The following is a 27,878-nucleotide window of genomic DNA, read 5'->3' as shown; positions in this document are numbered from 1 at the left end:
ATGAAAATGGAGAACACTACAAAATACCACTTACCGATCAGCTCACCAGTGAGGTAACATGACATTTTACTAAACATATCCCTGCAAAGCTCATTAATATCGGCTTCCGGTGGCTCCACTGCCTCCTCTGCTGTTTCAACTGCAGAATCATCTAAGGTTAAAAAGAAAAAAGCCCAAACACATTTATAAGAATTTATTTTCTTCAGTTCATGACTCATTGTACCAAGGTTCAAGAACATTTGGCAATTATACACTTTTTTTTCATTAAAATTTGCAATATAAATGCAAATGGTCTCTTCAGGGAGGAAGGAGATGAACCCTAGTGCCACCTATTGGAAGTAGCAATCCTAAAAGTCAAAAGTGGCCCTTTAACGAGCCTTTTCATATGACTTATCCCAGATCAGAACCTGAATTTGCAGACACGGTGTTTCGGGATGATTGTCCCTCGTCAGTGCAAAGTATGAGATCTGATCTGGCTGTATGAGAAGCTATAATGGGAACTAAGACAATTTGAATATTACCCACAGGAGCATTGCCACTATAAAGCCTGCTTTACACGCTGCAATGTATCTTACAATGTGCACGCACGTCATACATTCCTCATGAATTGTACGTCAGATTGTTCATCGTACCCGGGGTAGCACACATCGCAGTTTGTGACACCCCGGGAATGATGAACAGATCTTACCTATGTCCTGTGGCTCCCGGACGGTAATGCGGAAGGAAGGAGGTGGGCGGGATGTTTACGTCCCGCTCAGCTCCGCCCCTCCGCTTCTATTGGCCGGCTGCCGCGTGACGTCGATGTGACGCCGAACGTCCCTCCCACTCCAGGAAGTGGACGTTCGCTGCCCACATCGAGGTCGTATGGAAGGTAAGTACGTGTGACGGGGGTTAATCGTATGTGCGGCACGTTCAACAAATTGAACGTGCTGCACATACGATGGGGGCGTTCCAAATCGCATACGATATCGTATGCGAAATTGCAACGTGTAAAGCAGGCTTAAGACTCCTCACCACTGAAATCCAGATTAGTTTGTCAGTCTCCACAAGGAGAAAAGTTTTCCCCTTAAACCCAACATAAATACAGGATTCATATAGAGACTAGACCAGAGATGGGAGAATTAAGGTGTGATTGTGGGCAACCTAAGGGTGAAACACCTTTACCCATTACTAATGTCAATCTAATAGGCTGGCCTCATGTCAGGGGATAAATAATGTGTACACAATTGCAGATATTGATCTGGTCAGTGAACTTGATGAAGATGTGACGTAATCCATTTCAGACTGGCCCTAGGCACCAATCTGTGCTATACCAATTACTCCAAAATGACAATAATGGGAAAAAAAGCACAATTCAGATTGACATCAACTTTCCCTGTCTGGTGTGTCCTGGAAAGGCGCCTATAGTTGGTCTGAAGTGACCTTTGCAGCCATTTATAGTGCCAAGGGTTTAGCCCGATTTAGTATATTAGAAGATGATTTGTTACTGGCTATGTACCAATGCAGATGCAGTTTGGTCTCACCAAAATCTGCTATAGATTGCTTCTGACATCTTCAAGATTAAAATAGGGAATCTGCATCCTTCAAAGCTATTTTCTTACATAATACAGGAAAACCTCTGTTTCCCACCATGATTTTGAGATGTATGTGACATATTTGTATGTACTGTAAAAAAAAAATTGTATTAAACAAATATAAGCTACATCAAATGTAATGGGAAACATGTATATCATATTGGTATCTGACATACTTTTTTGCACATATGAGTTTCTATTCAAATTTATTCTGCAGCAGGACAACCTTCGCAAACATACAATGTCATTAACAACTATCTGCAGTGGAAAGAAGAACAATAAGTCCTGGAAGTGATGATCAGTCCCACAGAGTCCTGATCTCAGCATCATGGAGTGTTTCAGGTAGAGACAGAAGGATTTGCACAAGCCTCATCCACAGATCTGTGATGAGCTCTCCACGATGTTTGGAACAAAGTCCATGACAAGTCTCTTCCAAAACTGCAAGTGTACCTTGGAGAGTTAATGATGTTTTTATAGAAAAAAAAGTGGTCACAAAAAATATTGATTCAAAGGGCACCTGTCATCTGATTTTTCATGTATAAACCAAAGCTACCACCTTCAGCAGCGCCTGTGCTGTATTCCATAAAGGTGCATATTATCCCGACTCCCACTGTACACCCCCAAATACCTTTTGAAAATCTCATGCATTGTATGTAAATCCGGACGGTCCGGTCGGCGTCTTTGGTGCGGCTCCTGTTACTAATACATAAGTGTGCTTGTGCAAAATGGCACCTGCACAGAGACCTAGCAGTATCACACATATGCAATTATGTAATAGGCCACGCCTCCTGACGAAGCCTTCTGGTGAAACGTGCATCGAGGCCCCGCCCCCACACCTGGACTGCCAGCCTTTTCTGCTCCGATATGACGCAAGGTAATAAACCTTAGGTTATATATGTTGTCTTCATTGAGGGACCATTTATGAGATCTTACAGATCTCTTTACTACTTACTCTCCAGAATTTTTCACTCTTTGGTGATTTTGGGCTACTTTATTTTGAGGTCATATCTCATGTTTATAGTATAGCCCAGGGGTCGGGAACCTATGGCTCGCGAGCCAGATATGGCTCTTTTGATGGCCGTATCTGGCTCGCAGACAGGGCTCCTACCTGTCTATGGGAAGGATGCATGCACCGCGCTCCATCAGGCCGCGGTGCACGCTGATATTGGTAGTTCTTTGATGGCCTGATAAGCATTGGCGGCAGTGGTGAGCGGCAGGGAGCATGGACTACATTTCCCATAACTCCCTGCATAGCCGCGCCGTCTGCAAGCACGCACCTGCGTCCAGGGCCGGCGTCAGCACCCGGCAAACCCGGGCAAATGCCGGGGCCCTGGAGAGCCGGGGGGGCCCACTCGGCCTCGTCAGTTCTCCTGTCCCTTGGCCGGGGCCCACTCGCCTTTATAGTTCTGCTGCCCCCGGCCGAGTTCCGGGGACCGCAGTCCTCGGCAGCAATCTGCGGCGCCGTCACTTTAAGGCGCGCAGACATCCTGTTTTGAATTTCATCTGTGGGCGGAGCTACCGCCTTCTCAGTCCCACAGATGAAGGAGGTGAGCTTCTGTCCGGCGCTGTGTGGACCCCCTCTCCACAGTGACCTAACCGGGTAAATGCCCTCCCCGCCTCCCCATTATGGGCCCCGGTGAGCTGCTTCTAACCCCCCAGATGTATGCCCTGCCAATACCCCCCCCGCCGATTCCGCGGGTGCTGGCCCCACCGATTCCGCGGGTGCTGGCCCCGCCGATGCCGCGGGTGCTGGCCCCGCCGATGCCGCGGGTGCTGGCCCCGCCGATGCCGCGGGTGCTGGCCCCGCCGATGCCGCGGGTGCTGGCCCCGCCGAGCAGCAGAGTTGTGTGTATTTGTCTGTATGTAGCAGAGTTGTATGTGTTTGCCTGTATTAGCAGAGTTGTATGTGTTTGTCTGTATGTAGCAGAGTTGTATGTGTTTGTCTGTATGTAGCAGAGTTGTGTGTGTTTGTCTGTATGTAGCAGAGTTGTGTGTGTTTGTCTGTATGTAGCAGAGTTGTGTGTGTTTGTCTGTATGTAGCAGAGTTGTGTGTGTTTGTCTGTATGTAGCAGAGTTGTGTGTGTTTGTCTGTATGTAGCAGAGTTGTGTGTGTTTGTCTGTATGTAGCAGAGTTGTGTGTGTTTGTCTGATTGTAGCAGAGTTGTGTGTGTCTGTTTGTAGCAGAGTTGTGTGTGTTTGTCTGATTGTAGCAGAGTTGTGTGTGTTTGTCTGTATGTAGCAGAGTTGTGTGTGTTTGTCTGTATGTAGCAGAGTTGTGTGTGTTTGTATGTAGCAGAGTTGTGTGTGTGTCTGTTTGTAGCAGAGTTGTGTGTGTTTGTCTGTATGTAGCAGAGTTGTGTGTGTTTGTCACTTAGTACACAAAGGAGTGTTCCTCTCTGCTGCACTAAGCCACCGCTGGACCTAAACAATAATTCGCTGTAAAATAATAAAATAGATAATTGACATAACTGACAATGCGTTGTGTGACATGTCCAATATTCCAGCTTCTTTCTTCTGCGAATGCCTCAAAGCTGGCATTCTCTCAACATCAGGTGGGAAGAATGCCAGCTTCCAGTCATGCGCAGGAAAAAGAAGAAGCCAGACTGCTGGACTGATGTCATGCATCGCAAGTTCACAATGTAAGTTATTTATTTGATTTTTTTACTGCTAATTACCATTGTTTCAGTCCAGTTGTGGCTTTATACAGCAGGGAGGAGCATTCCTTGCTGTACTAAGTGAACATTGGAGCGATTGATCTGTCAATGGCCCTTTAAACATATTGTACGGCTCTCGCGGAATTATATTTCAAAATATGTGGCGTTTACGGCTCTCTTAGCCAAAAAGGTTCCTGACTAGAGTTGAGCGCGGTTCGTGGTTCGAGGTTCTCCAGTTCTAGGCTCGAGTGATTTTGGGGCCTGTTCTAGATCGAACTAGAACTCGAGCTTTTTGCAAAAGCTCGATAGTTCTAGAAACGTTCGAGAACGGTTCTAGCAGCAAAAAAAACAGCTAATTCCTAGCTTGGTTTCCGCTGTAATAGTGTAAGTCACTCTGTGAATCACACTATTATGACATTTCAGTGTATAGTGTGCGGGAACAGCGCCTTCAGATCACTGCTGTTTCTATAATGGCGATCGCCATTTTTTTTTTTTTTCCCTTGTCTTCCTTCCCTAAGCGCGCGCGTCTTGTGGGGCGGGCCAGCATGTCAGCCAATCCCAGACACACACACAGCTAAGTGGACTTTTAGCCAGAGAAGCAACGGCATGTGTGATAGGATGTCCATGTCACATGTCCCTGCATTATAAAAACGGACATTATCCTCCAGGACGCCATTATCTGCCTTCTGCGTCTTTGGTGTCAGACATCACTGTCGCAGCTCCGTCCTTTGTCCTAACGCCGATACAGCTGTATGCGCTCCATACACAGCGCTGGACAGCTTAGGGAGAGCACTTTCTATCAGTCCTTTTAAGGGCTCAAACCGGTAGGGTCAGAGCCATAGGTGACAGGTCCTGAAAACAGCGACAGCGTCTGTGTAGCAAAGGTCAGGGATTTCCTCGCTGCATTTCCCTATTAGGAGGGAATAGAAAGGCAGGCTTCCATTCCTCTACCCAGAGCCCCACAATCCTGGCACTGTACCCTCCTGTCCTCTGCACACTCCAACTCATTATAACTAAGCCATTATACTAGCAAACACTCAGTGTACCTAGTGGCATCCTATACGTGGCTATTGGACTTTGCTATAGTCACACTAGTGCAAAGACATTTGCAGAGCACCTCTACCTGCATTGCACACTCCAACTCATGATAACTAAGCCATTATACTAGCAATTTTTGCTGCCAGTTTAAGGGCCGTAGTTGCATTGTCAGGGATATTTATTCTTTATTATTCTGCTGTTAATAAAGCTAGACCACCACTGCAATCTACACCACCTCTCAATTTTTACTACCACATTTTCAGTCCACAATCTTGTCGCAATCAACATGAGTGGCAAAATGACAGATGCTGGTGGAAAGGGGAAGAGGCGTGGTGGAAAAGGCAAAAAAGGTTTTGTCCGTGGGGAAGGTGGCAAAGCTCCATTATCATCTGCTGAAGATAGACCATCTACCAGCAAAAGTAAGATGTCTACTACTTACCGTGGACAATCCGATGTGCTCCCTTTTTTACGGACACGAACAACAGGAACAAAGGTAGATGATGGCCAAAAAAGGAAAATGCTTGAATGGATCTCAAGTGGTCCAACAAGTGCCCTCTCAGCCACTTCAAGTACCGCATCCAAAAAACACCAGTCCTCTGAGTTGTCATCCCAATCAAACTTGATTTCTCCCAGCTCTGAAGTCTCCATCAGCCCTGCACAGTATGGTGGAACTGAGATGGCTGAGTCTGCAGAGCTGTTCAGTCACACTATAGCCTGGCAATCAGAGGTCTGCTCCCAAGCTACAGTGAGTACAGAACAGGAAATGGTCTGCAGTGATGCCCAGAACCTTTGTGACTCTGATTCAGCCCGTGAGGACCAAGTTTCGGAGCATAATGTTGACCCTTTGTCACAAACTGTAACACCTGTGCTTATAGACAATGAGGAACATACTGATGAAGATGAGACTCAGATACCCGATTGGGATGACAACTTAAATATTCGGTCAGGGCAAGAAGAGGCTCGGTCTGAGGGGGAGGGGAGTGCAAACACAACAATTGATGATGAAGTTCTAGATCCCACCTACTGTCAACCCACAGTCAGGCACTCGAGGAGGTCAACAGAAGTGGTGGAGGAGGATGCAACCGATGACGAAGTTACCTTGCGCCTTCCTGGACAGAGTCGGAGTACTGGTAGCACGTCTACAACTGCATCCTCAGCCACCACTCTGCCTCTGAGCATTATTCGGGGTGGATCAACAGGTCGCATGGCCGCTAAGCCTTGCCTAGCCTGGTCCTTTTTTAACATAGAAAAAGATCGCCCAAATTATGTGATCTGTAAAATTTGTCATGGTTCTCTTAGTAGAGGTCAAAACCTCAGCAGTTTGACAACTTCTTCCATGAATCGTCACATGAATAAATATCATATGGCCCGGTGGGAAGCTCACTGTGCTGCAATGCGGCCTAGCGGAGCGAACCATCCACCGCCTGCCCCTTCCAGTGCATCCGCGCGCTCGTCATCTTCTAGGACTGTGGGGACAGCTGTCACACCTGTTTTTCCACCCACAACTTCCACCACTGTAACCGCAACAGGCAGTTTGCTTGGTAGGTCGTCAGTTGTTTTGGAAGGGGAAACAAGTGAGTGTGTACAGCTCTCTCAGACATCGATAGCACCAACTTTGGATGAAGGCAACATCATGTCTCCGCCTGCACTTTCCTCACAAACCTGCATTTTTCCAGGGACACCCTACTCAACACCGTCTACACACAGCAGCCAGATCTCTGTCCCTCAGATGTGGACAAATAAAAGGCCATTTCCTGCGACCCATGACAAAGCTAAGAGGTTGACTCTATCCCTCTGTAAGCTGTTGGCTACCGAAATGCTGCCTTTCCGCCTAGTGGACACACAGGATTTTAGACACCTTATGTCTGTCGCTGTGCCCCAGTACCAGATGCCTAGTCGCCACTACTTCTCTAAGAAAGGTGTGCCCGCGCTACACCAGCATGTCGCACACAACATCACCGCTTCCTTGAGAAACTCTGTGTGTGAACGGGTGCATTTCACCACCGATACTTGGACCAGTAAGCATGGACAGGGACGTTACATGTCGCTCACTGGGCACTGGGTAACTATGGTGATAGATGGTGAAGGGTCTGCTGCACAAGTCTTGCCGTCCCCACGACTTGTGTGTCAATCCTCTGTCTGTCCAAGTTCCGCCACTGCTTCTGCATCCTCCACCTCATCTGGGTCCTCCACCTCCGCCCCAAGCCTGCCTGGTCAGGCCACCAGCGTTCTCACTGCGCAGAAGGAATCACGCACCCCTCATTACTATGCTGGCAGCAGAGCGCAACGGCATCAGGCGGTCTTTAGCTTGACATGTCTTGGGAATAAGAGTCACACAGCTGAGGAGTTGTGGTCAGCTCTGCGGTCCGAGTTTAATAAATGGTTGTCTCCACTCAACCTGCAGCCTGGTAAGGCCGTGTGCGACAATGCTGCAAACCTGGGTGCGGCCCTTCGCCTGGGCAAGGTGACACACGTACCTTGTATGGCTCACGTGTTGAACCTTGTCGTGCAGCAATTTTTAACACACTATCCCGGCCTAGATGGCCTTCTGAACAGGGCACGAAAACTGTCTGCTCACTTCTGCCGTTCAAGCGCCGCAGCTGAGCGACTTGCATCGCTCCAGAAGTCTTTCGGCCTGCCGGTTCATCGCCTGAAATGCGATGTGGCGACACGCTGGAATTCAACTCTCCACATGTTACAGCGACTGTGGCAGCACCGCCGTGCCCTGGTGCAATACGTCATGACGTATAGCCTGGGCCAACGAGATGCAGAGGTGGGGCAGATCACCCTGATGGAGTGGTCTCAGATCAAGGACCTATGCACCCTTCTGCACAGTTTCGACATGGCGACGAATATGTTTAGCGCTGACAATGCCATTATCAGCATGACGATTCCAGTCATTTACATGCTGGAGCACACGCTAAACACTATTCGGAGTCAGGGGGTGGGACAACAGGAAGGGGATGAACTACAGGAGGATTCATATGCGCAAGACACAACAACATCACCAAGGTCCAGACGCTCATCATCACCAAGGCGCCAGGCATGGGACCATGGGGGACAGGGATCAACAAGGGCGCATGGTAGCAGGCGAGATGTTGAGGAAGGTGCAGGAGGACATGAAGAAATGGAGGACGAACTGTCCATGGACATGGAAGACTCAGCGGATGAGGGAGACCTTGGTCAAATTTCAGTTGAAAGAGGTTGGGGGGAGATGTCAGAGGAAGAAAGAACGGTTAGCACCTCTATGCCACAAACACAGCGTGGACTTGGTCCGCATGGCTGCGCAAGACACATGAGTGCCTTCTTGTTGCACTACCTCCAACATGACCCTCGTATTGTCAAAATTAGAAGTGATGAAGACTACTGGCTTGCCACACTATTAGATCCCCGGTACAAGTCCAAATTTTGTGCCATAATTCCAGCCATAGAAAGGGACGCACGTATGCAGGAGTATCAGCAGAAGCTGTGACTCGATCTTAGATCCGCTTTTCCACCAAACAACCGTGCAGGTGCAGGGAGTGAATCTCCCAGTTGTAACTTGACAAACATGGGACGGTCTCGTCATCTTCAACAGTCTACACGTACCAGTAGGACCGTATCTGGTGCTGGTAACAGCAATTTTATGGAATCTTTTCATAATTTTTTTAGACCCTCCTTTGCAAGGCCACCAGAGACAACAAGTCTGACACATATTAGAAGGCAAAAGGCCACACAATAAAGGTAGGAAAATGAAAACATGGTACACCTTCCTACATGGCACACTCAAAACATATGGAAGCAAGGAGAACAAACAGAGTGTGATGCAAAGTAACACAATTTATTGAGACAAAGGACTGGCACAAAAGGAGATGAGCGGCAACATCAGTGCATGTGTGTGACAAAAGATGATTGAAAGATTATAGAACATACAATGTGATGTCAATTAGCAACCAAGAGATGGTAATACGAAAACATGAAGTGCTGTGGAGATGGCAAAATATGTATATATATATGGCCAATATACATATACAGTAAAAGCCAGATACAAGGATAAGTGGAAGTAATGGTATAAGCACAAAGTAAGTGCCCCACATTAATCAAGTATCGGACGTAGCCAAAGCCATCAACACACCACCCATGGTGAAATATCACATAGCAATTGCATGAGGTAAAGCATGAGTGCTTATGGGGAAATCAAGATGAGGCAGATATGTAATAAATGCCAATACGCATTAATAAAGCAGGAGTCATAGACTATAATAAGGATACAATAATCCCACACTGCGTATACATTAAACATGACCCATAATAGCACAAACAATGATGCTGCTGTAGACATACAAATTGCAATTGCCTTACAAAAACCAGGTAGCAAATACATTGATCATAGGTCAAACATTGAGTAAAAAACAATGGGCGCAGAACCTAAAGTGGAAAAGGCATACCCATAAACACACACAGCCGGTGAGTAGCAGCAAAGAGGTCCCCCTGGAGACCCCGATGCATACGTTTCACGATCCTATAAGTGTGATCATTTCATCAGGGGGATAACAACGCTGTAAGTGAGACATGCTTTGTCTCAATAAATTGTGTTACTTTGCATCACACTCTGTTTGTTCTCCTTGTCTCCAAGTCTGACACATAGTCAACGGCTGGAGAGGATGATACAGGAGTATCTACAAATGAACATCGATGCCATGACTTTGCAAATGGAGCCTTGCTCATTTTGGGCTTCAAATCTAGAAAAATGGCCAGAGCTATCCAGTTACGCCTTGGAGATTTTGTCGTGTCTAGCTGCCAGCGTTGTCTCTGAACGTGTCTTCAGTGCTGCTGGGTGTGTGCTGACAGATAAGCGCACGCGTCTGTCCAGTGACAATGTGGACAGACTGACGTTCATCAAAATGAACAAGTCATGGATCCAGAAGGAATTTACTACCCCTGTGTCATCCTGGGGAGAGTAAATGCTTGTGGATTTGGAATGTGCTTGATGCAAATCTAGCTGTGAAGTGTACAACTAGGGCACAAGTGCTGCCACTGATGGGGTGGGTGTCTGTGTGGCACAATTTTTGGAAAAAAGGGAGACTCCGCTTGGAGTAACCCTTGCTTACGTTGTTTTTAAAAGAAGCCAAGATGAACAAGTCATGGTTCAGCAAAGACTTTATCTACCTACCCCGGTGTCATCCTGGGGACAGTTAAGAATAGCGTATTTTTGAATGTGCTTGATGCAAATCTAGCTGTGAAGTGTACAACTGGGGCACAAGTGCTGCCACTGAAGGGGTGGGTGTGTGTGGGGCACAATTTTTGGAAAAAAGGGAGACTCCGCTTGGAGTAACCTTGCGGTGTTTTACATGATTTTAGAAGGGCGTGCCATGCCTATATCTGTGTGTCCTCCTCTTTTTCCTTGTCCAGCTCTTTTGTTTTCGCATGAGTATATGTCCTTGTCACTTTCCCATGTGTTTGTGTTGTGTTGTGAGTTGTTTGTCACCTTTTGGACACCTTTGAGGGTGTTTTCTAGGTGTTTTTATGTGTTTGTGATTGCCTGCCATTGTTTCCTATGCAGTTCGAGTTCGGTTTGTCGAACGTTCGACGAGCCGAACTCGAACGGGACCTCCGTTCGGCGAACCGACCTCGAGCCGAACCGGGGCCGGTTCGCTCATCTCTATTCCTGACCCCTGGTATAGCCTATCAGCAGGTATTATTGCCATCTTGTGGCCAGTCCAGGTATTGTTGTGGGTTGCTTTCTGTGCAGGTTTTTCCATCTCTGCCTGCTACCACTGTGCACCTTGTTCACTTTGCATTTAATAAATATACTTTTGTATTTACATTGATAATCTTGTGGTCCTTTTCTCTGTACCCCCTCATTTTACACCTCATATATCTTCCTGTACTGGGGTTACATCTTTAGGTTTTATTGCTTGTGGACCTTTCCGTTTCTGGAAAGTTTTTTTAGGTTATGTAATAGGCCTGCAGTAGGGCAGAGCAAAGTGCGCCTGTGTGCGAGCCAGCGATGTCTCTGCACAGGCGGGAGATTTCACCCGGCTAAGTGGATGACGCAGGAGGTGTCATCCATGTCAATCAGCCAGACAGACGCTGCAGCAAGCACGCCCATCACAAGCAGTTAGTCATCAATTCCACCTTATCCTACTAAATGGTGCATAATCAATCATTTCTCTCACCAGTACCAAGATTGCGTCCCCTGACGCGCGTTTCACAGGTTGCTTCCTCAGAAGGGATCAGTTATACACCATTTAGTGGGATAAGATGGAATTGATGAAAAACTGCTTGTGAGTTCATTGTTTAATTCATTATGGCTACACCTACGCTTGAAATGTTGGCTTTGAATCCTGTTGATTACTTACGGTATTTTTTAGTAATATGTGACTATAGTCGACTCAAATCCACAGGGCCTTTTTATAGCCAGTGAGCAATTTTCTAATAGACGCATGTTGTAATACTGAAACGTCCATTGCAATTTTTTGAATACTGTCGCCTTCTAGTGCTCATTAGCCATTTGCAGTAATATTTTTTTAATAAGCACAGGCACTCTATATGCAAGTAATTATCTTATATAGCCTGCAGCTTCTGGTTGGATAAGATAAGAAGTAAAATCATATTATATAGACTTCCCCTTTAACATCTGTAGGTAGCTTTCCATTTGCTATACTGAACAATGTTTTTATTGCAAAACTACATGTAAATTGTTATTATGACTGACCCTGCAGTTTACTCATCTTTTCTGTGATGATTACATGTGAAAAAATTCTGTTTCCAGTCTGTTTACCTAGGAAGCTGCTTTATTATCAGTAATACAAGTCTGTGTTTTCAATGGCATTTTGTGTGTAAAAAAATAAAGATATAGAATTTTTTTGAAATAGTTGTACAGACTCTTTGTCTTGTAGGATAGTAGGCATATAGGGAGAGTAAGGGGATAACATGCATCTTGGAATGCAGCACAGGCGCTGCTGAAGGTGGTAGTTTTGGTTTAAACATGAAAAATCTGGTGACGGGTTCCCTTTAATTACAGATTTCTCTTTTGTCCAGACACATTGTAAATTGCTACAAAATAATCTGTTAACACTTCTATTTTTGAAAGCACTCTTAGGCTATGTGCGCACTGGGAAATGTTCTTTTCTTAAGAAAATTCTGCACCCTCTGGCTGAATACTGCACACGTGGCAAAAACCACACTCGCTTTTTTTGCCGTGGGTTGGTCCCTGCAGTTTTTCATCATTATCTGTGGCAAAAACCGCCGGTACCTGCAGAAAAGAAGTGACATGCTCATTATTTGTGCTGCAGAAATTCTGCAGCAAAACCTGTAGGGGGGGAAAAAACCCACAGTGTGCGCACAGCAATTTTTTTTTACCATAGGTTTTGCTGGGGAATGACTGCAGAAAGGTTATGAACGTTTTCTGCAGCAATTCATGCAGCAAAACCGCGGCAAAAAACGCAGCGTGCGCACAGGGCCTTACTTCAACACAAGCCTAAACCTTTTGCACAACGGAGTATTCGCTCACATCTTACCCACACTAGGTGCACAATAGTTTACACTGAACGATATAATGAAATGACTCTGTGCTTCACCTTGTGACGTTGGCTGAGATGCAGGAGGTGCTAGTGATGGTTCATCCGGGGAGAACTCTGCTCCCTCTGGCTCTGCCATACCGGTAACTGCTCTGTAGGAGTCCTGACCAAATATCTATTTTCTGTGCAAAAAGAAATTATCGGTTATAGGAGAAATACAAAATCATTTCTACAGCAGTCACATTTTTGGCATTCATGTACTTATATGAGCCCTGCTAATTTGTCAATATCAAAAAAATAAATATTTCATTTACAAACTTTACTAAGACTACAAAATATTGGGCCTTTTATGAGCGTTATGAGACAGTACAATGTGATCTCCTCTTCCATGGACTGGTTACTTGGATCTGTGCGTGGGCAGTGCCTTCAGGGCAAAGTCACACTATATTGGGTGTGCTGGCACAATAGTGCCCTACAGCTGTGGCCCATACATACATACACTAATAATTTGGTATAAATGTAATGGTATACTAGCACAGAGCACTGCAATATGGCCTATGGGAAGCATGAGAAGAATATGTGAACACTTCCTCCAAGTCTATAGAAGTGTCACACAATAAATGAAATGTCAAGGTGCAACATTTCGGAAAGAAATATTCTACAATGATTGACACATTAGTGCTGTCAATGGCTGAATAATAGGATTTTGGTGTAGAAAATGTTACATGCTGTTCATGAATAAGTTGCCCTGCAATTAAAAGTCATTAGTGAGGAGTGAGTACTACCATCCTCGGGTGGGCTTGACTCATGTACAGAGTATAATGGAAGTCAATGAGGGACTAGAGCATTTTTCTGGGAAATCTTCTCATTGAATGGATTACTGGATTTGGCTATGTGCGCACTTTGAGTATTTAGTTGCAGACATTTCTGCATCAAATCTGCATCTCCTGGCGGAAAAAAAGCACCAAAAATGTATCAAAAGAGCGCATTGCGTTTCTGGTGTGTTTTTCTGAAAGGAGTTGCAGATTAGGGCGCCATATTTCTGCACCAAATATGCATAACCTAAGCTGGCAATCCGGCATGGAGTTCACGTGAGGTGAGTTCACTGAGTTCATCTGAGGTCACAGCTGGGGTTTTCCCTGCTTTCACAACTGCAGCTCTGTCAGTGTGTCCCAGAAGCTGCAGTGATTAGGCTCATTTTCTAGTGTGACCATGCCCTGCGACCCCAGGATGTAGCAGAACTGGGATCATCATGGGACGTAGTGTCTGTGGAGTATTTCAGACCTTAAGGAGCGTTTTGGAGATTAATAAATTGGAGGAGTTTTCTCTGTGATTTGTGTTCATTTCATTTTACTTACACAATTAGCAATGGGGGGGTTCACATAGACCCGTACCCCCTTACTAATCCAGGACTTCGTGGCACCTATGATTTTTTGGCAAATCACAGCTGTCATTAACCTCTTATATGACACAGATTGCCAACGCTCGAGGGCAATTGGGATAAGCCGGCTAAAAACCAGAATTGGTGCATCTAATGGATGTGCCAATTTTAGGTGGCTGCAGGCTTCTATTTTTAGGCTGGCGGGAACAATAACCATGGTCCTCCCCAGCCTGAGAATATCAATATGAAACCCCAGCTGTTTGTTTTATCTTGGCTGGGAATCAAAATTAGAGATCGTAAGCGTTTTTTGTTTTTTTTAAAGCCACGTCGGGTCCATCATATTTTGATACACAGCCAAGATAACACACATAGTTGTCTGCTTTATTTGCGCTGGATGTCAGAATACGGGGACCCCACTCCATTGCTTCCAATTATTTATGTTAACACTCCACTTCAGGACACAGACAGCTAGTGTGAGGGCAACCAATAGCAGATGCCGGCAGTCGGACTGCGACCAATCACAGATGCTGTCACAGAGGAATATTCATGTGAGGCAGTGTGACAGTTGCGTGGAAACTCGTTAAGTATAATTGTTCTACTTCAATCCTCATTTGGCTTCCTTTCGCAGTCCACCAGCCCTTACTAACACCATTTTATAACACTTAAGTTCAGGTCCCTTAGACTTTGGGTTCGGTGCCCAGGGTCAAGTCTTGTCCTGAACTGGATTTTTATTTATTTATTTATTTTTTTTATGAAGTCCGGCCAGAGCTGCCGAATCCGAACATGTGCTCTGCAGGAGACTTCAAGGTCTGTGCCCACGATCAGGGTTCTGGGAGCTATGGACTTTCGCTGTGTTTTTTCGCAGAGAAGACTTGCATCTCCGCAAGCATAAATTGTAAAGTCGTCCCACCTCTCAGTTTACGCTGGTCAAAATAGAACAGTGGGCATGGGATTTCTATAAATCCCATCCACTGTGCTTGTACTGTACAATGCAGCTTTTTCGATGCAGGGAAAACATGCTGCGTCCAATATGCTGCTAACAATGATCGTGGGTATGTATCCTTAATGATTTACAGAGAGAAAATGATTGTTATGCAATAAACAGTGAATCAATACAGTTCATGACTACTAATCTGACATAGTATTAACTCAAATCACAATTCTCAGTATTGGATGCTTTCCAATCAGTTATTGAGAAAGAATTAGGTTCAGTTCACATGTCCAGTAATCAACTTTATAAACTTTTAAAACAGATCCATAAGAGATCAGTTGGCAAAAAAGTTGTGCACATATATAATAATAATAATAATAATAATAATATTTATTCATTTATATAGCGCTATTAATTCCAGAGCGCTTTACATACATTGACAGCACTGTCTCCATTGGGGCTCACAATCTAAATTCCGTATATGTATGTCTTTGGAGTATGGGAGGAAACCGGAGAACCCGGAGGAAACCCACACAAAGACATACAAACTCCTTGCAGATGTTGTCCTTAGAGGGACTAGAACCCAGGACCCCAGCGCTGCAAGACTGCAGTGCTAACCACTGAGCCACCGTGCCGCCCTATATGTATGTGTTGTTAGAGGGCGGTGGTCAGACTAGGCAAATCCCTTAGCAATTAGGGTACTTGCACACATCCGGTTTGAGCCCTGCGGCTCAATCCGGCTGTGAAAACTATGCAACGGATGCGGCGAAAACACCGCATCCTTTGCATAAGTTTTTACATGCGGCCCGTCCGTTTTTTTCCGGTTGCGGCATGCTACTGAGCATGCGCAGTGGAAAAAACCGCATGCGGTGACCGGATGCGGGTTTTTCCGCATCGCGCCGCATCCGGCCTCCATAGGTATGCATTGAAAAATGCGCCGCAGCGGCCGGATGCGGCGCGATGCGGTGTTTTTTTCCGGAGCAAAAAACGTTGCAGGGTACGTTCGATCCGGCCGCGGCATCGGCTAAATCTGCCGCATGCGGCCAAAACCGGACCGAACGCAAGCCCCTGCGGCACAATACGGCACTAATGTAAGTCTATGCAAAAAAAAACCGCAACCGGCGTTACAAAAGCCGGTTGCGGTTTTTCTGCAGAACGCCGTATTGTGCCGCAGAGCAAAAATCCGGATGTGTGAAAGTAGCCTTATGGGTCTCCTTTTTATACCAAGTTTAGAAAGATACAAATTAAAAAAAAAAAATAATCTAGTGATCAGTTACAGATTTCCACAAATGGATAGAAGAAATATCATTTATGCCAGCATGCAACAAGGGGGAAAGGGGAAAACAGATTTATACATAATTCTAATAAACACATGTTCTCCGAAATAGAAAAAGACTCTACAACATTTCTGATTGTGGGTGAAAGGCTGAATAAGCTCGGGGTCTCCTCCGCCCACATCCCAAGCTGCATAGGAAATAAAGCAGCATTGCAATCCTACAGAGATTAGAACAAGACCCAATTACCGTACTTCAGCCATGGGCAATGCCTTATTGACGGCTTCCTAACTCTTGTTGCTCTATCGCCACCATCTCCTCTTGGTTTGCATAACACAGAAGAACATGTCCTATTTTTTTTTTTTTCTTGGTTAACTTGCTATGGAGGAACAGGTTTCTCTTTACATACAGAAAATAGCGTTAGGGGAAATATGGTGGCTTTAACCGCTTCACGACCGGCCGATTTTTCGCTTTCCGTTTTTTTTTCGCCATTCTTTTTCTGAGAGACGCAACTTTTTTATTTTTTATTTTTCAGTCTATATGGTCATGTGAGGGCTCATTTTTTGCGGAACGAGCTGTACTTTTAAATGAAACCATCAGTTTTACCATATAGTGTACTGGAAAACGGCAAAAAAATTCCAAATGCAGAAAAATTGCAAAAAAAGTGCGATAGCACTATGGTTTTTGAGATATTTTATTCACTGTGTTCACTATATGGTAAAACTGATGTGTGGGTGTGATACCTCAGGTCAGTGCGAGTTCGTAGACACCAAACATGTGTAAGTTTACTTTTATATAAGGGGTTAAAAAAAAAAAAATCGGAAGTTTGTCCGAAAAAAGTGGTGCACGTTTTACGCCATATTCCGTGACCCGTAGCGTTCTTATTTTTCGGGATCTATGGCTCAGTGATGGCTTATTTTTTGCGTCTCGAGCTGACGTTTTTAACGGTACCATTTTTTGCGCAGATGCTACGTTTTGATCGCCTGTCATTGCATTTTGTGCAAAAGTTGTGGCGACAAAAAAAGTCATTTTGGCGTTTGGAATTTTTTTGCTGTTACGCCGTTTACTGATCAGATTAATTGATTTTATATTTTGATAGATCGGGCGTTTCTGAATGCGGCGATACAAAATGTGTGTGTATTTTTAATTTTTTTAACCCTTTAATATTCAATGGGGCGAATGGGGGGTGATTTGAACTTAGGTTTTTTTTTTTTTTTTTTAATTTTTTAAAACTTTTTTTTTATTTTACTAGTCTCCCTAGGGGGCTATTGCGATCAGCAATCCGATCGCTCTGCAGTATCTGCTGATCACAGCTACACAGCTGTAAACAACAGATACGCTCTCTTTCTCTTTTGCTGTGCAGCTGGCACAGCGAAAGTGAAAGCAAGTCAGGTGTAGTACAGGAGTCATCACATGACCCTGTGCTACCATGACAACTATCGGAAGTCACGTGATCGCGTCACGTGACTTCCGGTATCAGGCGGTAAGTAAAAGTTTACCGCGATCGCGCTTATAATGGCGCTGTCACATATTGACAGCGCCATATATGGGGTTAAACGGCACGAGCAGATAACGATTCTGCTCGTGCCTAGCAGGCACACATCTCAGCTGTGAAAATCAGCTGAGATGTGTGCCGATCGCAGCATGATGCTGCCGGCAGACCGCGGGCAGTAACGTTATGACCGCTAGGACGTAATTTTACGGCCTGCGGTCGTTAAGGGGTTAAATTGCTCCATGCATTATTATATTAGATTGGTGGAATAGTGCTACGATAGTCCAATAGGGGTTAAAGGGAATCTGTCACCAGGTTTTAGCCACGTAATCTGAGATCAGCATAATGTAGGGCCAGAGATCCTGATTCAAGCAATGTGTCACTTACTGGGCTGCTTAGTGCAGTTTTGATAGAATCACTGTTTAATCAGCAGTAGATTATCATTAGAGGACTACTTGGAGTGCTGCAAGGTAGTCCAGCATATTCATGAGCTCTGTATAACTGCTAGATCTGCAGCAGAGAAAACATTGATTTTATCAAAATGACAAACAGCGAATTAAGTTACACATCACTGTAATCAGGGCCTCTGTCTCTACATCATCCTCCTCTCAGATGGGGGAGCAAAAACCTGGTGATGGAGTCCCTTATGCCATCCAAGCCAGCAGCATTCACATTTGTATGTGAAAATTCCCTTGAAAGCAGCCCTGTATAACATTCTTTAATAGCAATGTGTAAAAAAAAAGCATTTATTGTCTTTGTTTTTTGTATGCAAATTAGGGCTTTGACTAGTCGAAGGGGCGTTGTTTCCCCTGACTAATTGGTCCTCTTTCCATGCTATCACAATGACATGATTTCCAAGAGCCAGTGTCACAGCAACTCCTGAAAATCTTGCGCATGTGTATGGCTAAATTCGATAGCGTCAGTGTGCCTCTAAATTCAGAGGCGCACTGTGCATGCTCAGAACACAGCTTCTGTACTTCCGACATCTGGCTTCTGTGGCACACTGACGCTGCAGAAATGAGATTCCAGGAGTTGCTATGACTCTGGCTCTTGGAAATCATGTCATCACACCCACAGAGGCTTGACAACATGGAAAGAGAGCCGACTAGCCAAGGGACACTACACCCATTCGACTAGTCAATGCTCTATCCAGTTAAACTACAATAAGAAATTAAAAATGACACAGCAAAAGGTTGTTTGGGTGATCCTTTTCTCCACTCTGGCCAAGAGATGAGAATCCTCTCCTATTAGATTCACCACAGAAAAGTAATCCTTTTATTATCTTGTGGCTTTTTCTGAGTTCAGGGTCTGGTTGGAGGTCACATGAGTAAAGGCCACGTCTCACTAAGCGACATCGCTAGCGACATCACTGCTGAGCCACGGTTTTTGTGACGCAACAGCGATCTTGCTAGCGATGTTGCTGTGTGTGACATCCAGAAACAACCCGGCCCCTGCTGTGAGGTCGCTGGTTGTTGCTGAATGTCCTAGACCATTTTTTGGTCGTTGCTCTCCCGGTGTGAAGCACACATCGCTGTGTGTGACAGCGACAGAGCAACGATCTGAATGTGCAGGGAGCAGGGAGCCGGCTTCTGCGGACGCTGGTAACCAAGGTACACATTGGGTAATATTGGGTAATATTGGGTAAAGCAAAGCGCTTTGCTTGGTTACCCGATATTTATCTTGGTTAGAAGCGTCCGCAGCTTCTAGAAGCTGGCTCCCTGCACACGTAGCCAAGGTACACATCGGGTAACTATAAGCAAAGCGCTTTGCTTAGTAACCCGACGTGTACTATGGTTACCAAGCACAGCGTCGTTACACGGGTCGCTGGTGGCTGATCTCTGAGATCTACCTGTTTGACAGCTCACCATCGACCATGTAGCGACGGTACCTGAAGTATTGGTGGCTTTTCCTTACAATATGCCAAAGAAAAACCTACCAAAGATGCCAGACCAGATGATGTACACACAAACAGAATGTGCTAAACCTTCCTCTTGAAGGAGGCTGCAGCCCAGGTGCAAGATGCTGATATCACAGATATCAGTCATAGTGATGTGTGGGTCGCGAACGATCCGACACAAAGATCCGGCTCCCTGCAGTGACTGACAGGAGCTGGATCACTAGTATGAGCCAATAAAATCTCTAAGGCTATGTGCGCACTAGACCGTTTTTCCCGCGGATTTACCCGCGGATTTGCCCCGGAAATTTCTTGAGAAATGTCTGCAATCTTTGTGCAGACATTTCCCATGAAATTCAATGAGAAAAAAAAATAGCTGTGCGCACTGTGCGGATTTTTCTCAAGAAAATTTCTTGAGAAAATTTTCTCGAGAAACTTTCTTGAGAAAATGTGCATGTCCATTAATTTCCGCAGGTACCGGGGGTATTCCGGGGGTATTCCGCAGGTAGCAATGATGTGCGGTATACCACCGGAATAGCCGCGATTTACCTGCGGTAATGCCCATCGCTGCCTGCGGTTTTGCAGGAAGCGATGTCATTATGCCAGGAAGAGGAGCAGAGGAAACACACGTCGCACTCCCTGGACGCCGCACAGAAGCACTTCCGTGCGACCTCCAGGTGCCCGTGCAGTGTGTGTCCTGCTCCGGCCTCGCGGCTGCCTGCACTGCAGGGTGTCAGTGTCTGCCCGCAGTGTCAGCAGCCTGTCACGCGGCAGCGCAGGCAGACACTGACATCCTGCAGTGCTGGGAGCCGCGGGGATGACGATCGCTGCTGTCAGGAGGTGAGATCATTACCTGCTGTGACGATCTCCTGCCTCCTGACGTCAGCGCTGTCACTGCTGTCTAGGGCCGACTCGCGAGCGGCCCGAGACTGTCACTAGCGGTGACGTCACGGGCTCTCGCGATAAGTCAGTGACAGCGCTGACGTCAGCAGTACAGGAGATGATCACAGAAGGTAATGATCTCATCTATGCTCCTGATGGCAGCGCTCGTCATCCCCTGCAGTGACCTGAGCTGACCTATTGATGTTAGCTCAGGTCACTGCATTGCTCTCCCAGCCAATGGGGAACATTCTGTTTTTCATTGACTGGGACAGCGACTATGGTATGGATCGCCGTGCCCCCCCCCCCTTATTGGATTACGCCGGACGTGGAATTGATTGTGCTCTTTTCAATAAATTGGTTAAAGAGGGAATGTTTTGGGGAGTGTTTTTTCAAATAAAACTTTTTTTGTTGTCTATTTTTTAATTATTACTGACTGGGTTGGTGATGTCGGGTATCTGATAGACGCCTGACCTCACCAACCCCAGGGCTTGATGCCAGGTGACATTACACATCTGGCATCAACCCCATATATTACCCCGTTTGCCAACGCACCAGGGCGCGGGATGAGCTGGGGCAAAGCGCCAGGATTGGCACGTCTAATGGATGCGCCACTTCTGGGGCGGCTGCGGCCTGCTATTTTTAGGCTGGGGAGTGTCCAATAACAGTGGACCTCCCTAGTCTGAGAATATCAGACCCCAGCTGTCCGCTTTACCTTGGCTGGTGATCCAATATGGGGGGGACCCCACGTTTTTTGTTTTAAATTATTTATATAATTTAAAATAACAGCGTGGGGTGCCCACTGTTTTGGATTATCAGCCAAGGTGAAGCTGCCAGCGGTGGTCTGCAGGCTGCAGCCGTCTGCTTTACCCTAGCTGGCTACAAAAAATGGGGGGACCTCACATCATTTTTTTTTAATTATTTATTTATTTTATGGCTAAATACAAGGCTAAGCACCCTTTAGGCTACTTTCACACATCCGGCTTGAGCTCTGCGGCTCAATCCGGCTGTGCAAGCTATGCAACGGATGCGGTGAAAACACCGCATCCTTTGCATAGGTTTTTCCTTTGCGGCCAGTCCGGTTTTTGCCGCTTGCGGCATGCTACTGAGCATGCGCAGTGGCAAAAACCGCATGCGGCGGCCGGATGCGGTTATTGCCGCATCGCGCCGCATCCGGCCGCCATAGGCATGTATTGAAAAATGTGCCGCATCGGCCGAATGCGGCGCGATGCGGTTTTTTTTTGCCGCACGAAAAAACGTGCCAGGCAACGTTCCATCCGGCCGCCGCATCGGCTACATCTGCCGCATGCGGCAAAAAACGGACGGAACGCAAGGCCATGCGGCACAATGCGGCACTAATTAAAGTCTATGCAGGAAAATCGCAACCGGCAGCAAAAAAAACCGGTTGCGATTTTCATGCAAAGTGCCGGATTGTGCCGCATTGCAGAAACCGGAGGTGTGAAAGTAGCCTAAGTGCCACATGAAAGTCACTAAAGGGTGCCAGCTTAGAAAATGCAGGGAGGTGGAACATTATATAGGTTTTTCTCATCTATCTATCTATCCCTCTATCTATCTATCTATCTATCTATCTATCTATCCCTCTATCTATCTATCTATCTATCTATCCCTCTATCTATCTATCTATCTATCTATCTATCCATCTATCTATCTATCTATCTATCTATCTATCCCTCTATCTATCTATTCATCTATCTATCTATCCCTCTATCTATCTATTCATCTATCTATCCCTCTATCTATCTATCTATTCATCTATCCATCTTTCCCTCTATCCATTATCTGTCTATCGATTATCTTTATTATTTATTGCAGGGACAAACCTGCGGTAAATCCGCGGCAAATTCGCGGCAAATTCGCGGCAAATCCGCGGCAAAAACTCATGCGGATTTGGTGCGGATTTTTTCCGCAGGTCCGGAAATCTTTCACTGGCAGAAGTTTCTCAAGAAATTTTCTTGAGAAACTTCACATTTCTAGTGCGCACATAGCCTAAAGGCTATTTTCGCCGCTGAAACCCCGCCCACCAGCGGCTAAACTCCGCCTACTCAACAATCTAATTGGTCACTTGTAAGTGGGTGGAGTTTTGCCAAGGGTGGGCAGGGTTTCAGCTGCGTCACTATAATCTTAAATATGTGTTCACCTGCGGTGAACACATATTTAATAAGGAGCCGAGAACGATCTGAAAGATCCGGCTCTTTTTGGTGAGCGGAGCCATGGGAAGCGGATCTACAAAAAGAGCTGGACTGCCCATCACTACATCACAGCTACTCAACCTAGAGGGGAGGGTGGCGGCTGCTTAGCAAAAAACTTGCACACTAATAAGGCTTGCACTGGAAGCCCATCATATAGATAGGTGCGATGCACAGTGTCTGAACTGTGACCTATAGATGATGCCCGAAACCCAGGTCAGGCGGGCTAATCAGCACTATATAAGTGCATCTTACACAGATAGGCGAGATGCACAGTGTTTGATGCATGTATATAGTGCTAACTGACCTGCCTGGCCTCATCTATGGTAGATTTTTCTTTTTTGATGCGTTCTATATGTTTTTTCCTTACAATATTCCACCAATATGTATCTTGAGACAAGGAATTTACCAATAAGGCAGGGACAGTATGACAATAGTAAAGTCAAAGATAGACATTGCTCCATAATACACGTGCATGTGGATGAGTTGCAGACTGCTATTATCATGCATTTGGTCAGTGTCCGTTTTTACGATCAGTGATTTTTCATAATAAAAATTAAATTGTAAAACCTTTACCTACCCCCAACAATGTGGATCATGGATGACACACTGATGCCATGTGCTGTATGCGATTTTCATGGACTTGTTCTAGGACTCAAAAAGGACATCAGCCCGATTGTACATGTGAAAAGTCCCATAGACTATAATGGGTACATTTTCTGCGAAAATCAGGGATACAACTTGTGTGTGCCTCATGGACGCCTGAATACGGCCTTAGGCTGAGTCCACAAAAGCGTATTTCCGGATTTACATAGGGATTGCTATGCTCGGACTGACGGCAGCAGCGGGCTCAACCTCTCGCACCCATTATAATCTACAGTTCTGCTAACTTGTCCATCAGTTTCCAGTATCATGGATGAAAAAAAGCCATGAAAACCACAAACGGCACATAGATCCCATAGATGGCATCAGCGTGCAGCCCATGTGCGGTCTGTGCTTAACATTACAAAGTATACAAGCTCTGTTTATAGATTTGTCCATCCGTGAAAAACACTGATGACTGATGGAAAAAACGGACACTTGGACCTTCACGGACGACACAGGTAGCATTTTTTTCATGTACATAGTTAAATACATACGAGTAAGTGTGGCCTCTAAGGGCTTGCATACAGCGGCCGAGTACTAGCTGAGGTATTGTCGGGCAGCACTTGGCCCAATGTTATTACACGGTGCGATTGGCAGCGTATATCGGACCATACACACCCATACAAGTCTACGGGCACGTGTGAAACATTGCACTGCACTCGGATGTCATCAGAGTGCAGTCTGATATATGCAGAGACAGAGGAGATGGAGAGAATACGCTGTCCTCCGCACTTCTAATCACGTGAGAGTAGATGACACCCAGTCACGCTCCCAGAAGTCTGAGCTGAGGGTCATTAACAGATCACATCCCATGGTCTCAAACAAGAGACTATACGTCCCTGTGCCTCCAGGCTATGGCCACGTGCACACGGCCAGTATTTGGTGAGCTGTTTACCTCAGTATTTGTAGTGAAAACCAGGAGTGGGTATAAAACAGCAGTGGTGCCCGTGTTCCTGCTCCACTCCTGGTTTAGTTACAAATACTGAGGTAAAAAACCCATCACCAGATACTCTGCGCGCGGTGCTTAGGGTAATCTGCGGTCAGCAGAGCTGCGTACTGTCGCTCCACGGATTGCGCACACACGACAATGCCAGGAGTCAGGCACATGTATATCTCTATGCTCGCCCAGCCCGCTGTGACCCGGGAATTACGCGCAGCCCCGCCGCCTCTCACAGTGCAGAGCCAGCGCACTATACAGCACTGGGCGCAGCATCACACACAGCCACCTTATCACTCTCACCTAGCGGGCGGCGCGCTACTTCCGTGTTTACATCCCGTCTCGTGTCCAGACACGCCCCCTTATTTCTTACGTAGAAAGGGAAGGCCGGAAGTAGGGGAATGAGCCACAGTCTATCGCAATGTCCGCGCTCCGGCGCCATTTTGGCTGCGCTCGATTTCGTTATGAGCCGCAATATTCAGGCTCCAACAAAATGGCTGCTGGCTTAAATAGTTATTTCTGAACTCTGCCCGTGTAATGCAGCTGCGCAGACGTCCTGGGTAAAGCATTGGTCGGAGTAACAGTCACACAAACAGCTCGGAGCTGCCAGCCGAGCAATGAAGCGCAGCATGGTGCCAGCGGCAGCGGATCTTGCCCAATCTGGAGCCTGTGCGGTGCCCGATGCGTGAGGTCACTTCCTGCGCCCTCACTGGCCGGTAAGACCTGCGTGCAGTGCTGTCTGTGCAGTGTGTGTACTGTCAGTGGTATTGTGCCCCCATACAATGCTCAGGCGCTGCGCTATGGTGCCACTTCCCCGGGTTATCCCTGAATATAATCTCCAGCATGTGCCCCTTGGTGCCCCTTGTATTGGGCTGTTGTGTTACTTGCGACCTTCAACTTCTATTTGGTAGAATTACATGGTGGCATTTGCTCGCACACATGGCGCACAGTTCACACGCCATCTTTCTGGGGGATGTCTGGAGTGTGCGGCTCTGATCTGTCTTTGCGCTGATTGTATAGCTTGTGTCCTCTGCAGTGACCTGGCTTTCTGGTGACCTTGCCTGACTAACCTTGTGGTGTACAGGGCATTACCAGATCTGTGGTCCGATAACGCTGCTTCTTTATCCCTTGCGCTGTCTGCACGTCTGTAATGCCAACTGACCGGGACCGGGTAGAAAACATCACATACCCCCGACTAATGCTGGGGCAACATGGCATCTAATGACAGAGGGCAACTGCCCATTGTGAGGCACCTGTAGTGGTGAACAGAGACAGCAGGTGCCCCTCATCTGTGATGCCCTGTATCAGCACCAGCATTGAACGGGTTCTACGATGGGGAAAAAAGTTATCGCCTATCCATAGTATAGGTGATGACTTGCAGATGAGTCTGATAGGCAGACCAGGGCACTTATATCTTGTTACAGAAAGGATTACAGCGCACCTAATTCTCCATCACTCCATTCATTCTTTATACTGCCACCTTGCACTGCGCTCAGCTGTTTCCAGAAGCCCCATAGAGTATGAATGGAGCGGTGGTTGTGCATGCCAATCCATTCTAGTGATCAAAGTACCTGTTCTGCCGATCGGTGCCCATCCCAGAAATAAGACTCCCCTCCGATCAACATGTTATCATCTATCCTATAAATAGGTATTAACTTGTTTTAACCAGACAACCCCTTTACCCCAAATTGCCAACTGTGAACTCCAAACACATCAGTTCTTCAGTTTATGCACAGTGTAAGCTGTAAGTAACACTGTCTTTTATTTGCTGCCGTCTGGGGGAAATAAATGAAAATTGTAAATGAAAAGACACGTTTTTAGAACTACACAGACTATACTGACTACATTTTGAAAATTGATACCCGCAGAGCATGAAATAAAGGGTTAATATTTCCAACAATTTGCAGTAGTTGCTTTTCTGTAGGACCAGATTGAATGAGCTAAACTTGCTTCCCGTACTCATCCAGGTGTCTTTGACCCCCCCCCCCCATGCCCCCAGTTTTCCTTCCTTGCACCTCTTTTAGTAGTAGTTGTAGTAGTTGTTGTAGTAGTAGTAGTTGTTGTTGTAGTTGTTGTTGTTGTTGTTTCTCCATTTATTCCGTGGTGCTTTACATGGGAAGAAGGGGCATACATAGAGACATGCGATAATCATGAACAATTCAAGTCACAGACTGGTACAGGAGGAGAGAGGACCCCGCTCGCGAGGGCTCACAACCTATAGAGAAGGGGTTGAGCATACAGTAGGTGAGGGTGGAGCTGGTCATGCAACGCTATGAAGGTCTGAGGGTTACTACAGGTTGTAGGCTTGTCAGAAGAGGTGGGTCTTCAGGTTCCTTTTTAAAGGTTTCCACAATAGGCAAGAGTCTGATCATTCAGGAGTATGGGGGAGGCATGGGAGAAATTTTGTATGTGATTGTGGGAAGAGGAGAGGGGAGTAGAGAAGATCTTGTGAAGATCGGAGGTTGTGTGCAGGTAAGTACCGGGAGACTAGGTCACAGATGTATGGAGAGACAGGTTGTGGGTTGCTTTGCATGTCGTGTTCAGGCTGCTGAATAAATCAAATTTGCAGATATGAATGAGTCCATCTTTACCATCGGCCGTGTGCACTAGCACGTAAGCGAACATTGGACCCCTGTGCTCTCCGTTACACCCATAGACCAAAAATACGTCCCTGTGATTCCTTTTTATTCAGGGCGTATTGAACATGTAGTCATACTTTGTAAGCGTTAATGTTATTAATCCTTTCATTGTTTTGTAAGATTTGTACATATAATAAAGTTATTAAACAGACAAACGGGTAAAAATAATATTTTTAATTATATCTGATAATTAAACATGAAACAGTTTTCGATTTGTATTATAAATATTTCATAATTATTTCTCTTTTTTTCTCTCTCAGAATTCTTCTATATATTTTCTACATAGGAAACATGCATTATCGATCAAAATGACTTCTGAAGCAGCGATTACTCCGGCTAAAAGCCGACTGCAGAACCCCGGATATAGAGATTTCTATTGGCTTCGGTCTTTTGTAGCAGGAGGTAAACACGTTCTCTTATCCTAAAAATAAATAAGTCAGTTAATAGGAACGTAAAAAAAGATTCCTTGAAGCCGAAAATGCAGTATCTGAAGCAGTGATAGAGTTGCAGAAAAACTGTAGCATAAAATACCTAGGAATATCTAAATTGTCTTGGTAAAGGGAATCTGTTGCTAGATTTTTGCTTTCCCATCTATGATCAACTTGATGTAGGTGCAGAAACTTTGATTCCAGTGAATTGACACTTCTTGCTGCAGTTTTGATACAAATACAGTTTTATCTGCAGATCTACCAGTTCTGTGAATGCTGAGCACTATATAAGTCTGACCTCCCCACTGATTGGCAGCTTTCTGTATTCACTGTGCATAGGCAGAAAGCTGCCAATCATTGGTGGGGGCGGGGTTTGACCACATGGCAGCACATTTACTAGTCC

The 27,878-nt window shown here is 45.9% G+C and overlaps 2 protein-coding genes across 2 annotated transcripts in view; one reads left to right on the top strand and one right to left on the bottom strand.

Moving 5' to 3' along the window:
* Positions 1–24,780, bottom strand: part of BLOC1S2 (biogenesis of lysosomal organelles complex 1 subunit 2) — a 47,457-nt gene extending 22,677 nt beyond the window's left edge. The window contains exons 1-3 of the mRNA XM_075352382.1: positions 24,712–24,780; positions 12,829–12,950; positions 35–151 (exon numbers count right to left, since the gene is read on the bottom strand). Of these exons, the coding sequence (XP_075208497.1) occupies positions 35–151; positions 12,829–12,907 (196 nt within the window). The 5' untranslated portion in view covers positions 12,908–12,950; positions 24,712–24,780. The remainder of the gene's footprint in view (positions 1–34; positions 152–12,828; positions 12,951–24,711) is intronic.
* Positions 24,781–24,843: 63 nt separating this feature from the next.
* Positions 24,844–27,878, top strand: part of SLC25A16 (solute carrier family 25 member 16) — a 40,167-nt gene continuing 37,132 nt past the window's right edge. The window contains exons 1-2 of the mRNA XM_075352381.1: positions 24,844–25,124; positions 27,308–27,449. Coding sequence (XP_075208496.1) covers positions 27,356–27,449 — 94 coding nt within the window. The 5' untranslated portion in view covers positions 24,844–25,124; positions 27,308–27,355. The remainder of the gene's footprint in view (positions 25,125–27,307; positions 27,450–27,878) is intronic.

Source organism: Anomaloglossus baeobatrachus, chromosome 5 (genome assembly GCF_048569485.1).
Source record: "Anomaloglossus baeobatrachus isolate aAnoBae1 chromosome 5, aAnoBae1.hap1, whole genome shotgun sequence".
Lineage (NCBI taxonomy): Eukaryota > Metazoa > Chordata > Amphibia > Anura > Aromobatidae > Anomaloglossus > Anomaloglossus baeobatrachus.
Note: the sequence above shows the minus strand (reverse complement) of the source record. Positions and strands in the feature narration are given on the sequence as shown.